The sequence below is a fragment of the Barbus barbus genome (assembly GCF_936440315.1).
Source record: "Barbus barbus genome assembly, chromosome: 16".
NCBI classification, from domain to species: Eukaryota; Metazoa; Chordata; class Actinopteri; order Cypriniformes; family Cyprinidae; genus Barbus; species Barbus barbus.
This window is the reverse complement of record NC_136744.1, coordinates 12,588,291-12,603,537: the sequence shown is the minus strand read 5'-3', so window position 1 is coordinate 12,603,537 and position 15,247 is coordinate 12,588,291. Positions and strand designations below refer to the sequence as shown.

General features: G+C 38.5%; 1 protein-coding gene across 1 annotated transcript in view; it reads right to left on the bottom strand.

Annotated features, from left to right (window-relative positions):
- Positions 1 to 15,247, bottom strand: part of LOC306882327 (calmodulin-lysine N-methyltransferase-like) — a 114,955-nt gene that overhangs the window by 98,548 nt on the left and 1,160 nt on the right. Inside the window, exon 3 of the mRNA XM_079436875.1 lies at positions 14,986 to 15,050. Coding sequence (XP_079293001.1) covers positions 14,986 to 15,050 — 65 coding nt within the window. The remainder of the gene's footprint in view (positions 1 to 14,985; positions 15,051 to 15,247) is intronic.

Here is a 15,247-nt window from a genome sequence, read left to right as displayed (position 1 = left end):
CTTGGATGTCAAGGACGCTCGGTATACATGGCCAACTTGTATATATTAACAAATTAGTTGGTTGAAATCTGTGTGGAAGTTTATACAGCGTCACAGTCATCTATATAGACCTAAAGTGTTCAGGTACTCGGCTGAACGTCTCTTATATAGATATTTATAAGTGTATGCATGTGTATTAAGTACTTTTTATTGCTTTGCATTGTGTAAACATCTGCAGAAGCATTCAGGCACTCACACACAGAGTATCTGTTGATTGATTTGTTTGTGTACTAGACTGAATGAGCTCTCAGTACGGAGGCCTGAAGAGGACAATCAGCAAGCTTGCTGTATGTGGAGTGCTTTTGAAGGGCAGTAATATTCACCATCAAACAGCTGTAGAAAAGTCTGTTTGTGGGTTTTATGCATTATTGAACTCACTATGGAAATAAATTAAAGCAGGAGTAAGATAATACCTATGACATTTTGTCATGGTGAAATGTATACCAGTTTACAGAGTAAACCGCAATTGACTTGTGCTCACTGTTGGTAGCCAGTGATCTATGGAATAAAGCAGCTGGTGGATTGGAAACAGGCATGTTTTTGTTGTTTTTTAACATGATAAAATGAAGAAGAGACAGGAAATAATTGGGTTGCAAGCTGGACTCAAACCAATCTGAGCACCAACCTGTCAAGATCTGGTGAAAACTGCACACAGTGCAACTGCTTATACATTTCCAAAAGGCTCGAAATGACTAATGTGAGTGGTAAATACACAAGTACAAAACTGCAAACTTCTGAGTGGTTAATAAAGCATTGCTAGGTCAAAAGACCAGGGATTTGCACCATTCACCATCACATATCACAAGTTGAAAGTGAATAAGAGCAAAACAGGTGCACTTAATAAATAATAATTCTGGCAAGAATCTCCTCCGTTCACCTTTGCATGCCAAAAACTGTGACAGATCCCCATCAGCTCCAATCCAAATTACAGCTTGTTCCTTGTAAAACTGTAATATGTAAATGCACCAAAATTATGGAAAAGGAGTTAGTGGGAAGTTTTATAAGTATCTATGATGAGTTATGACAATACAGAATGATAGAGTTCTCCAGAAAATGGAATTCCATATCACTAAACTAATCCAAACCAAACCAAACCAAACTACACCACATCACACCAAAAAACAAACCAAACTAAACTAAACCAAATCAAACCTAACTAAACTAAACCAAACCAAACCAAACCGAATTAACTACAATAAACTAAACCACCCTAAACTACACTAAACTAAACCAAACCGAACTAAACTAAATCAACCCACAAAAAAAACACCAAACCAAATCAAACCAAACTAAACTAAACCAAACCGAATTAACTACAATAAACTAAACCACCCTAAACTAAACTACACTAAACTAAATCAACCCACAAAAAAAAACACCAAACCAAATCAAACCAAACCAAACTAAACTAAACTAAACCAAACTAACTCCAATAAACTAAACCACCCTAAACTAAACTAAAACTACACTAATCTAAACCAAACCACACTAAACTAAATCAAACTAAATTCCATTAAATTACAAATAATTAATCTTTCTTGAGCACCAAATCAGCATATTAGAATGATTTCTGAAGAATCATGTGACACTGAAGACTGGACTAATGATGCTGAAAATTCATCTTTGCCATCACAGGAATAAATGGTATTTTAAAATATACTGAAATAGAAAATATTTATTTTAAATTGTAATAATATAAACCAATATTCTTGTTTTAGTATATTTTTGATCAATTACATGCAGCCTTGGTAAGCATAAGACACTTTCTTGTAAGTAGTATATATTTAGACCTAAGCGCACACAGTATATAACTTGATAGATGTTCTACACGCATTTGTGTTCTGTGAAAAGGAAAAGAACAAACCAAACAGTTTTGAAGGATCACAGCCCGAGGTCATCGCCAGAAAGTGCAGTAAAGGAATAAAATGCTACCCAAAATACAAAATAGAGTGAAAAAGACGAGAGGGAGAAGAGGTAGAGTGGTAGGGGTCACTAGATTGTAAGTAGATGGAGGCTGACAGTTGAGAGGGAACACTAGAGTGCCATTACAACTCCAGCAGCAATGATGACCTCGGATAAAACAACCGGAGTATCTGTATTGACCAGCAGCTATACGTTTCACCCATCTAAACACTATCCAGCAAAAACGTCTGCTTGTATGATTAAGATTAGATCAGATCTCACTGTACCCTCAGTCCTTTTAGTGTGAGATGAAAGGTGTGAAGAAAGACAAAGCGAGGTTACATGCCCAAATTCTTCAGGTTAAATATCAATTTCATATCCAAATCACTTGAGCGCAAATTGTGGGAATTAATTATTATTTAATATAATTAAAATATATTCAAAATGATAAAATAGTTTTATTTAATAACGTATATAATAATCTTGATGTGGTCAATGTGGATTTTGCTTAGCGTGAGTTACAATGACTTCAAATGAAGTCCTGATGCCCCTTTTGAGTTTTATTAAAATGGTTATTGTGTGAGACATCATAATTGGCAAACCATATGTGCATCCGATCAACTTGTCACTGAGACAGACCGCAAGCCAAATTAACAGAGTGCGTGCTTGTCTTTGATGAGTGTGACTACAGCAAAGGTGACACGCTCGGGGCGAGCGATCGTGAGCTCGGGTCGCACTTTTAATGTGCAGCGGCATGGATATATCTGTAAGAGAAGAGTGCGGTGTAAATGCATCATGTGCACACTTGTGTTTGTGTGTTTCTCTCTAATGGTCCTCGGGGGCAGGGAGCTCCTCCATCAGCAGGGCATTAGCACTCCGTTGCCCCGCCTGGGTATCGATGGGTTGCTGTGGTGATGCCACCCCCTAAGGGCCGCCACGCCCTTTGGACCGTCTGGCTGAGTGACCTCTGACCCCAGGGCTGTTTGGCAGGGCTGCGTTGACTGCGACACAGTACTGGCCATTGATCTTCCACTGACACCAGGACAGCACTTAACACTCCGGCTGTTGGAGTAATGGAGCCTGCCCGCTGTTATTACTGACCGTGTGTGTGTGTGTGTGTGTGTGTGTGTGAGATAGAGGCCAGTACTGTGCATCGCTCAACCTCTCACTGTCCTTTTCTCTCGCTGTCCATCTCTATCAATATAATGAACTTCTGTATATCGAGACGAGAAGCAGTGTGTCTACTCAAGAGATTAATCTTTCCTCCCATCCACCCCTACTGCACCTTCACCCTTTTCTTCTGATTCCTGAAACCCAATTAGAAAGTTTCACTTTAAAATAGCATCATGGTATTACCATGGCTTTGGTAAATGTTTTGTGAAAAGTCACATTTAACCCCAAAATTAAATTAAATTATTTCATGTTTTATTTTAATTATTTTGATGAAAGAACATGAAACCTAATTTTAGAATATTTTTTTAATTTGCACCAAAAATGTAATTCTTGCTACCTTAATGCAAAAAAGAAAATATTTCCTCATTAAAATATTATTTTCATTCTGCAGTATTTCTTGATGTACAGCCTTACTATGCTTATATACATAGTTTTTTTTCCTTTTGTTTTTTATTTTTGTTTGTTTGTTTGTTTGTTTTTTGCTTAAATACATCATTCAGGGCAGTCGTGGCCTAATGGATAGAAAGTTGGACTTATAACCCGAAGGTTGTGGGTTCAAGTCTCAAGGATTGTAGGTGGGGGGAGTGAATAACTAACACTCTCTCCACCCTCAATACTACGACTGAGGTGAGACCCTTGAGCAAGGCACCGAACCCCCAACTGCTCCCCGGGCGCCGCTGCATTGGCTGCCCACTGCTCCGTGTGTATGTTCACTACTGAGTGTACACTTGGATGGGTTAAATAAAGAGCACAAATTCTGAGTATGGGTCACCATACTTAGCCACACACCACTCCCCCCCCCTTCAATTAACTTTTATAATTAATATACAGAGAATTACCACAGAAAACAGTACCAATTATAAAAAATAAAAAACGTACAAACACATTATGGTAATGCTTATTACAAAAATATCACAATGCAAATTTAAAATTTTCTTTATGCACAATTCTTTACAAAACGTTTAATTAGAAAAAAATTAAAAAGTTGACCCCATTTGATTTTGGTGTGATATGTGTGCGATTTGATGTGAAATATGATACAAGGCAATTTTCCTGAAAAAAAACTAACAAAAAAAAAAACACTTCTTTATACACAATTTACAAAAAGTATTGATTAAAAATAAATAAATATATTTCCTTTGGGGGGGGGGGGGGCTCATTTCATTTTGGTGTGAAATATGACATGACCATATTTTATGCGTGTTTATTAAGAAAAATTTGTACTGATTATAAATAAATACATAAATGAATTTTTTTGAGTGAAATATGCCATTGGCATGTTTTCATGGGATGTTTTTATTTTCATGGCATGCTTTTCATGCTCACTTGTTACCATATAGATGATTGAATTTTGACAATTTTGCCATTTCTTTGACACACTTTGGAGTACCACATGAATATCTTAAGCATGCATATATGAATATGAAAGTCATTCAGTGCCATAATATACATGAAAATACCATGATACTGCCATCAGATACCATAAATGTAACATGATTTATATTCATAGTACTTTTTGCAAGAGTTTTAGGCCATGACTGACACAAAGACGATCAACAATAGACAGCAGAAAAGAATGCGTCTTATATCAAGCCAACAATGGCAGAGGAGAGAACAATACAACTGTCCTTCCATTCCACACCCTCTCAGTTTCTCTCTCATGGCCACAAGCTTGTGTCTGATCGCTTCATATCTGCAGCCCATATCTTCATTATTTACAGTAATAGCCTGTCAAAGCCATGCATTCAGTCTCTTCAAATAACGCGTACCCACAGTTGGGCAATGTGCATGGTGCATGCACTGGCCAGTTAGAGCTCTCTCCCGGTGGCAGCCCGGGGCTAGCTGCTAAATGGAATGCTTCACCTCAATTGAATGGGAATCATTTCTCCTTTATTTCTCCATGTGCGTGACCTTGTCTTTCTTCCCCTGGGTGAGGTGAAGGACACAGGGGGCTCGCCGCTGGCTGGTGGGGGCTTAGTAGAGTCTGGAGAGGGACATTAGAGAAGCGGTCTTTACTAGGCGCGGGCCCGGAGCCCAGGTCACGGCAGGGGAAAGAGGCTCTTGAGTGATCTGATTGCCTAGTGCAGGATGCGGCGGTCCTTAGAAAGGTTGCTAATAGCATAGCCCCCTTTTAGTGAGCAGGACAATAATGGCTAATTCAATCTGATGCAGAGCTCTTGTATACACACAAGAGTACACACAAATGTAGACGGGCGTTTAACTGAAGAGAAAAAGCGGCCAAAAACATGCGTTCCTGCCGAGTTCAGCCGTATTCGTTCCCTACGAATATCTGCTCGCATAGCTACATGCACTGCGGACTGGAAAAGCCGATGGCACTTGTTTTGAATTGATTGCTAAAACGCTGGGTTTTGTGGCACAGCAGAGAATGGACTTAAATGATTCGCATTGATTAGTGATGCCCCACTTTGGTACGCTATGGGTTTCAGCTCACACTCACAGCGAGGGCAACGGCACATCATCAGCGCGCGCACAAGCATTAAAATGAGAGTGAGCGAGTTCAGATAGACTGAATTACCTCTTCACGCAATGTAATGTGACACTCCTCAATTAATATCTTCAGCATGAGAGGAATTAAGCATTAGCCGCTGCAATTTTAGCAACGCGGCAACTCGTTCGTTTGATTGGTGAATACAACCTCACAAAGTTCCAGAAAGTAAGGGGGCGGAATTTCTACTAAACCAGATGTTTTTAGATCTTTTAAAAATGGAACGAACAACAGGGGAATGTTTGTCCGATCAGATAAGGCCAAACAAACCATTTTGCAAAGTATGAGAGTGCCCCCAACTGGACGCACGTCAGACAATTAAAACAGCTAAAACAATTAGAGCGCAGCCCGCCGTATAACCACCACGAGAGGTTTAAAAATGTCCGATATAAAAAAAAAACCACCTAAATAAACATGCCTTCTCTCCACAAGTATCCCTGTGAAGAGTTTTGGCAATGTGTTTTTCTCACTGTGTCAAAACACAGAGGTCATATGAGAGGCATTCACTGCCATTTCAGAGGCCCCAGGTAAGAGAGATGCAATTAGGACGCTAGCACGATCAATTAACCAGCTCTCCAAATCTACAGTAATTAGCTTCTCCATTGTGGAACAGTTGTAAAAAGCCACTTGGCAAAGCAGCGAAAAAGCATCGACTGGATTGTTTGGAGGGAATGTGGGTGTGTGCTTGTACGAATATCATTGTGTGTATCTTTGTGTGCCACAAACTGTTATACAGAGTGTGATGTGATTGTGTGCTGGAGAAGGGGTGGGTGTTGGCAGGCTCTTTAACTGGTGTACTTACAAAACAATAGTGCGTCTCTCAAACGCCGGTCAGATATGTGAAGATCACGTGCACAGTTTCTACCAAAACGTACAATTGTGTTACATTTGAAAGGCACTTTTTTTTTAGACTGGCTTTACAGGCACGTACCTAAAAAGCTCAGTGGGGAGGCTTGGCATCATCTGGCCACTGGACCTGCACTACATCAATCCCCCATAATCCTTTTGGGCCGGATGGGCTGGGAGAGGTGGGTGAAAGAAGCAGCAACGTCACCCCCGCCGCACTACCCTAATTCTGCATTCTGATTGGATGGCCCACCCTCAATGCGTTTTGTGAAGCATGAACCCCTGGGCTGGGACTAATAAATGACTTCTCCTTTTTAGCGGAAGATTACGTCCCCTCATGGCTCCGCCAAGACAATGAGCCAGGAACCAACCTGCTGGAAGGTGGGCCGCTTTGAGCTGGGTGAGAAGGTAGAAATGAGGCACAGTGGCTGAACCAGTATCCATTCACTAGATTCATTCACAACTAGGCCAGAAAGTTTAGTTACCCTCATGTTGTTCCAATCCTGTATGACTTTTGTCTTATGAAACAATATTTTGAAGAATGTTTTTCTCCATACAATGAAAGTCAATGGGATAAGTCATGCAGGTTTGGAGCAACATGAGGGTGAGTAAATGATAGCAATTTTTATTTTGGGGGGTACTGTTTTTCTATGAAGACATAAAATACTACCTAGAGTGTTAAAAAAAAAAAGATAAGAGTGGACAAAAAGCAAAAGTCTGGGCCTCTGTCCTGTCCTGAAAAGCTAGTGATGTGAAGCAGCTTGCGGTACATATGAAAAAGTGCAGATAATAGGCAAGCCAAGCAATCAGCCCGCTTCTACACAATTCCTCTGCGGCGCGACCCAAAAGCAGGGGGTGTGGGCTTCTTAATCTTGCTTCTCTTGCCTGCGCAGGGATCATATTCCTCCAAAACATTCCTGCTCCTTTCGCTCCAAATGGCCGACGTTTTGTCGCCAGTGCAGGGCCCCTGTAATGAACCTGGGGGGATCTTCAGAACTCAATGACTGGACGTAATTACTTCTCTCCTTTTCTTTGCTTCTTTTCTCCACACTGGCTCTCCCTCCGAGCCGTACCGGCCCCCAGCTTTCGAGCTGGCTGGTCAAATACAAAAGGCAGGCTGCACCGAGTCCAGCTGGGGAGGGCTGGAAAGGGGGAGTGATTCAGGATCCAGAAGCCCCCGATCAGCTGTCACTGAGACACCGAGCGACTCAGCACTCTTCACCAATGCCTGTGACCTTACAGAATTGACCTTGGCAACCATCAAACAAAGTTGTTTTATTTGACAGATAACGTATGCAATCTAAGCTGTCAAGGTAATACTTACCAAATCATTCTGAGCATCCTCAACTTCAGAGGACTGAATTATGTTTTAGTACAAATTATAACATAACATACATAATACATATATATATGTGTGTGTGTGTGTGTGTGTGTGTGTGCCTGGTATTTATCACGTTATGGGGTCCAAATGACCCCACAAGGATAGTAATACCAGTAAATTTTGACCTTGTGAGGACATTTTTTAGGTCCCCATGAGGAAACAAGCTAATAAATCATACAGAATGAAGTTTTTTGAAAATCAAAAAATGCAGAAAGTTTCCTGTGAGGGGTAGGTTTAGGTGTAGGATCGGTGTAGGACGACAGAAAATACAGTTTGTACAGTATAAAAGCCATTACGCCTATGGAATGTCCCCATAAAACATGGAAACACAACGTGTGTGTGTGTGTGTGTGTGTGTGTGTGTGTGTCTGTGTGTCTGTGTGTCTGTGTGTGTGTGTGTGTTCATGCTCATTTCTCCTATTTTTACATTTAGATAAATTTTGTCATCATCTAAAATGCACTTAAAGTAAAAAACAAATAATTTAATATTACTGTTAAATTATCTCAAAATGAATATCAACTTCACATACTGTAAAATATATTGTCGGGATGCCAACATTCACTTGCAAAATTTTAAAATGATTGATTTTAGTTTTCAGTGTCTTTATTTTTTTATATAAACAAATAGTACAGAATTTGATGGCCATTTATTGGTTATTGGCAATAAAATTAAAATACTTATTGAAACTCATATTGGCCAAAATTAGTGCATAAAAGGAGATAAATGGTAATATATTATAATATTAATTAATTCAAAATAAGTGTGTGAACCCCTGTTTTTCGACTTAATTAAATGAGACAAACACATTGTTATTATCAATTTTCCATCATATAAGAATAAAGTGTATATGTTTTAAACTAAAAATAAATATTAACAAATAAACGTTTGCAAAAACATAAAAGCCTATTCAAAAAACACACATTAGCCATGTTAGTCCTGCTAATTAGCTGACATACATGTAAACTAAGAGACAGCACTTATAAAAATAAGTGTGTGAGAGTCATTACATTGAGTGCTTTGCAGACAAACATACATTCAGACAACACACACACACACACACACACGTCCCTCCCGGTAGTCATTTTTGGAGTGCTGCCCAAGCTCTGAGTAAGAGGTGGCTATTCAAATGCCTCGTTCTCCACCAAGACGCTAATCAGATAAATGATCTATTTGTTTTAAAATATCATCAAGTACATTAGGACTGCTAGAGGCCTGGCATGGTTGCTAGGCAAACTGGAGGCGGGGGGCTCGAAAGAGTGAATACGAACATTGAGGGGGTCCACAAACGTACCAAAGTGATGATATAAAAGTGCACTCTGATAGACACAGAGAAATCAGAGACAAATTAACTACATTACATTAATCACTTACAAGTCCAATGGGAGCACAGAAACACAGAGACACACTCACAGAGAAACAGAGGCCTATGGGTAACCGGTTGTTCCCTGTACAAAAAATAAAAGTGCTTAAAAGTACCACGGTGCTAATATGGTTCTTTAGACATGGTACTATGGGAAATGCATCACAGTTCAACCATAGTTTCTGCACATACACCATGGAAGTACCATGGTATTCTTCGAAGTAGCTTGGAGTATCATGTAAATATCATCGGATAAAAGTGGGTGTGATGTCTCTAAATGAAGAAGGCTGAGCTCATGAATATTAATTAGCCCATTCTGATTTGGCAAGAAGATTTTAATAGATTACTTTTTTATTAATCAATAAAAAATCCAGAGATTGTGCCGGTGTTTAAAAAATTATGCAAACAAAAAATATATCAAGTGAAAACAAAATTAATCAACTAGCTTATTTAACATCAAGATACTAGTCTAAGTCTAAGTTTCCTTAAACTTCCTAAAATATGCAAAATATACATTAGACTCTTACTTTTTTTATTATGCAAACAAACATGCTATTTACAGGTGACAAATCAAATACAATGTGTGTGTGTGTGTGTGTAAGTGTGACTGGGTGTTGGGGTGGAAATATATAAACAATGTAAAAAATAAAATAAAAACTACTACAGACATAACAATAGAAAAAACATAATAGTAATGATAACAGTAATAGTAATAATAATAATAATAGCAATAATAACAGAAATTAGTGGATGGAGGGTGGGGAAGGTGATAAGTAATAATAGTAATAGTAGTAGCAATAACATTAATAAATTTGAGTGGAAGTTGACAGGTTTTCATGGAGATGTAGTCTATTAGTAAGTTTTTCCAACATGTAATATGTATGGTGTTCCTTGATTTCCAGTTCATGAGGATATAGTTTTCTTGGCGATAGTTAGAGCCACTAGGAGTAATTTACTATCTGGATCGTTTGAATTGATTATGGATATGTCACCTAATATACAGAGGGAGGGAGACAATGGGATGTGACATCCTATTAGGTTGGATAGTGACTCAGTAACGTTTTCCCAAAATTCTTTAACTGTGGTGCAATGCCACATGGTGTGAAGATAGGTGTCTGGGGTGTTTTGTGTGCAATGTGCGCTTGTTTCTCAAGGAAAACCCATTTTAAATAATTTTCATCCAGTAAGGTGAAATCTATAAAGTACTTTATATTGTATAAGTTGAAGGTTGGCATTTTTTGTCATGAAATAAATATTTTTGCAGATTTTGAGATCATTCTGTATATTTTGGGGAGTAGTTTTTTTTGAAGATATAATAATTAGCACTGATATTGGGGGGGGGGTCTAGATTAATTGTCCTAGAGTCAATCTTTGATTGAATTGATGATTTGATTTGTGAGTATTCCAAAAAACAATTGCTCCCAATGCCATATTTCTGGACGTAACTCTTCCTGGCAACACTGTTGCATTTGGTAGGTTTTAGTGTGTTAGTGTTAGGACACAAATTGTGCAAACTCCATAAAAAAATTTAAATCAAGTCTTTCCCTTGTCAAAGTTTAGCACTAATTTTGAGGCTAGTTAGTTCACAGGCAAGTGAATAGTCGAAAATGCAATGCATGAGGGGCAAAAGGTGCATAAAACCTGAAAAATGATGGAGGACAAGTCTAATAATCAAGTCTGGAGTGTGAATTTCTAGGGTGTTATTACTTTCTTCATTCACCCCCTCTTCCTTCTAATTCCAGACTTGAAGGGACTTTTGCAACAAAAGAAAAAGTGTTACCTGGCTGCTAAGGTATGTTGGTAATTACCCCGCAAAGGCTAGTATAGTAATTTCTTTCCTTCAGGGTTCCCTTTATCACGTCTCTTAGCTCTGATACAGCTCGCCTCACTACTGACCCTGTAGCCATGATTAAGAACATTTGCTTTTATACTCATGCATATATAGAGCAAATCCTTTTATAATGCCATCTTGCACATAGCCAGAAAAAGAACATTATGTTTTATAATAATGCTTCGCACAATGACTTTAATCTGGGTCAGTCATTTATCATTCAGCACAGAGTCCCGGTCAGTTCTGGGTCACTCAAATGCAGACAATATTTCCTGTAGGTGGCTTTATCATGAAAGCAGTTCTTGGCCTTTTCAGCAGTGGCACTGATTGAAGACACTTTCACTGTCTATGATGACACAGAGCTCTTACACAGTGTTCAGAGCTAACTTCGTATAAATTGAGAAAAATTAAGTCAAATTTTATTGTCACATAACACACAAAACTTTCAAATCCAAATTATGAGAATAAAAAATATGGCATGAGATTAAAGCCATAATACTGTGAAAATAATGTCATGTAGAAAGTGACAAAGTGGATATTTATATATTCAATTTGACTGATTTCAATTGCTTACGTTGCTTACAATAACGAAGTAGTTCCTAATAAAGTTTATAGCCAATTTATTCACAAAAGACAATTCTGACTGGCATTTGGTGTTTGGTGAGTGTTAATTTTGGACTCTGCCTGCACACGTTCAACAGGCCGTTCTGCAGTAATGAGGGCTTGAGTCTGGTCAGCGAGCCGTCCTGTAAACAGTCTGAGAGCAGCGTTAATTAACTCACCAACACAGGAGAGCAGAATAAGGCAGAGATGGAGAGCCAGACCTCTGACCTCTGCAGGTCTAACCAGGCCTCATTGGACAGCCTCAATCTGAGCAATTAGTACACCGGGTCTCCCAATCTACATAATTGCCCAAGCAGGGGGTAGAACAGAAGGGCATGTGAGTGGAGGCCATTGGATACTCACAAACAAACACATGACTCAAATAAAAAGACACACACACACACTAATAACACTTATTAAGCTATGAAAAAGTCACCATCACACATGGATTTGTGATAAATGCATGGATTCTGAGGAAACCCTACTGAGACAGAGCGCTGCCTGTTAAGCCTGAATGTCGTGATTTCAGTGGGGATCAGTTCCTCCACCTCATTATGTGACCCCTCTGAAGAACTCAGGACGCAGGATAAAGACCCCGACTTGACTGGCTAAGAGTATCCAACCAATACCCATAGAGGCTCGTCTTTTGTGGTAGTATTTTGTGAAAAATTAGTGTTAACTAGTTGACCTCACTAATCATCCAGTCAGTTATTTGATGCTTAGTCAACCATTGCAATCCAACCTTGAAAATGAGTTGGAGTTAAACAGCAAAGGTTTGGCTGGATCATAAAGGCCGCTTTCACATATTTGCCAATTGATTTCTTTTTCCAGTAAATGTATCACATATGCAGCTCAAGTAACAGTGTATTTTGTTTCTTGTTGTTACATTCACACATCAGCACCAAAATACCAGTAATCGTAAAAGAAGAACCACTTTTGTACAATTCTGTCCAATTTGACAAAATTTTTTCACTTCTTTGGTAATGCAGGGGCAAACTGCAAAGCCGAAGCAATAATCAATGACGCCTAGCCATATATAACATTTTCACAGGAAAACAATTAAAAAGTAGCAGAGTTTATTGTAAACTCTGTGGAGAAATCACAAACTTAATGACTCCAAAGCATATTTCTTACATGCTTATACTGGTAAATCGCACGCTTTGTTCACACATGATCTCTAAATGGCAATTTACAAGTAATTTTCTGGAAAAGACTGTTAGCACCTGCTGGTAGATGATGAAACGACATCATCTGGCTGCAAAGAACTATTCCAGACTATGTATACTACCACTATATTTTCTCTACAGTTTTCAACCAACTCTGACCCAAGCACATGACAGTGGAATAGCTGATGTTTGAATCCAAACCAGTGGTCAACAAGCCTCTTTAAAGCTCTTCACGTCCACCCAGCATGTTCAGATAAGACCTTTTGTGTCCCTCTTGATCCCTGCTGGAAACAACAGCACTTAAACCCACAGCACCGTCAACCCTTCCAACCCTGACAAGTTGGATCACCGTAATCCATACATTTGGATAGCTAATCCACATTCAGTGCCTCGGAGGACATAGAGACCTTTCGGCTTGTCAAATCCTCAGACGAGGATTTTAAACTGGGTATGTGGGGTGGGTAATACATGGGGCACCCCATTTGCAGACAATGAGCTTGCCCAGCTGAGCTGACAAGGACATAGGGGGAGATGTTTGGGCTTACCAATGCGTAAGATCAATTAAGGGTGGTTGAGAGGAAGGTCTGAAAAGAGAAGCGATGACCCTGCCGTAGAAGAGAGCCATGTTGCCCCTTTTCACTAATCCAGTAAAAGAGCCAAATATTTCAGTCATATCAGTCCACAAGCCACTGGAATCCAGTCTCTTTCCTTTACTAAAACAGATAAACTGCATAAAAGTTTCTGAGCCACTGGTTTATCCACCTAAAACTCCTTTTGTCCTCAACAGAACAATGAAAGTCATACAGGTTTGGAACAACATGGGTGAATAAATTATGACAATTTACATTTTTGGATGAACTATCCCTTCAATACTGCACTCTAACGGCAAAACACAGTAATTATAATTGCTAAACTTAAGGAAAATGGCTTAATTTTGGTTTCATTATTTTCTCTGAATCTGAGCATAGTTGAGTCAAACCAGTCTGTCACAGTATAGATCATGGCCTGAGAGAATGGATTTATCATAATAATTTATTTTGGACAAAATAGCAGTTACTGTGTTTTGTCTTTGGACAGCAAATTTATCATTTGCTGCAAAATATACTGCTGTATAGGACCAACAGACATCTAAAGTTGTCTATACTGTATAAAGTGTGGGGTCTGTAAAAGTTGGTTTTGTTTTTTGTTTAAATGTTTACCAAGGATGCATTTATTTAATCAAAAGTACAATAAAAACAGTATTTTGAAAAACGATGAAAATGTTTTCTAATTTAATAAATTGCAAAAAATAATTTACTTCTCTGATGATAAAGCAAAATTTTTAGTATCCGTTGCTCCAGTCTTCAGTGTCACATGATCCTTCACAAATCATCCTTCACTAAATATGCTTATGATCTGGTACTCAATGTCGTTGTTTTTTTAACATCATCAATGTTAAAAACAGTGCTGCTTAATATTTTTGTGGAATTTGTGATACATTTTATTCAGGATTATTTGATGAATAGATAGTTCAAAAGAACAGCATTTGTAACATTGTAAATGTTTTATCTGTCACTTTTTACCTTTCACCATCCTTGTTGAATAATAGTATTAAAAAGAAAAGTTTATTTTTTTTTAAAGACAAACATCTTACCGAAACCAAACTTTTTATCAATAGTGGATATCATGAAAGAGTATTTAATATAAAGAGATAGCATACATATATTTACAGTACACAGGAATTACCATTCACGGGAAACAATAAATCAGTTCACTGTATCTGCTACCTGCTGATTCTGCAACTTTGTTCAGTCACCTATATTCACTTATAAAGTATCATTTTGGCCAACTTAAATACTTGCTTTAAATTTCCCTGAAATGTACATTGCGTATTTAATTGTACAGAAGTACAATATCCCAGGCACAGACAGCAAGAGTCAATAAGTTGCTTATAATTAGGTGCTTCTAAGGCTCAAGTGTGCCTGCCTCTGGTGCACGATGGAGCTGCAGCCTGATCTGACCCCCTGCTGCCTGCCATAGTATATGCTCTGTTTAAGATTACAGTGAAATACCGTTCATTTATAATCAGAAAGTAGGCAGACTGCATTAAAAGAACACATTTACCTCTATGTGATCAGTTTCAGAGGGGGGAAAAACCTGTTGCATGAACACATGAACATGCACAGAAGGGATACTCACAGACATTTCCCGTGTTGTCAAAGCTGCTGAGCACCTCATCCACTCTAATGGGACCAAGATTGTCTCTGAAATGCATTAATAAAATGTATATAGTTATAAATACAATGAGATAATGACTAAATGTTAGTGTTAGCTAAATGAAATATGATCAAATTAGTTTATAGTTTATTCACCCATTCTGCAATAAATAAAAATATGTATTCACAAAATGTCAAAACTGCTCTTTTGTCCATTCCTACTGAAAGGATGACAATGGCTGTGA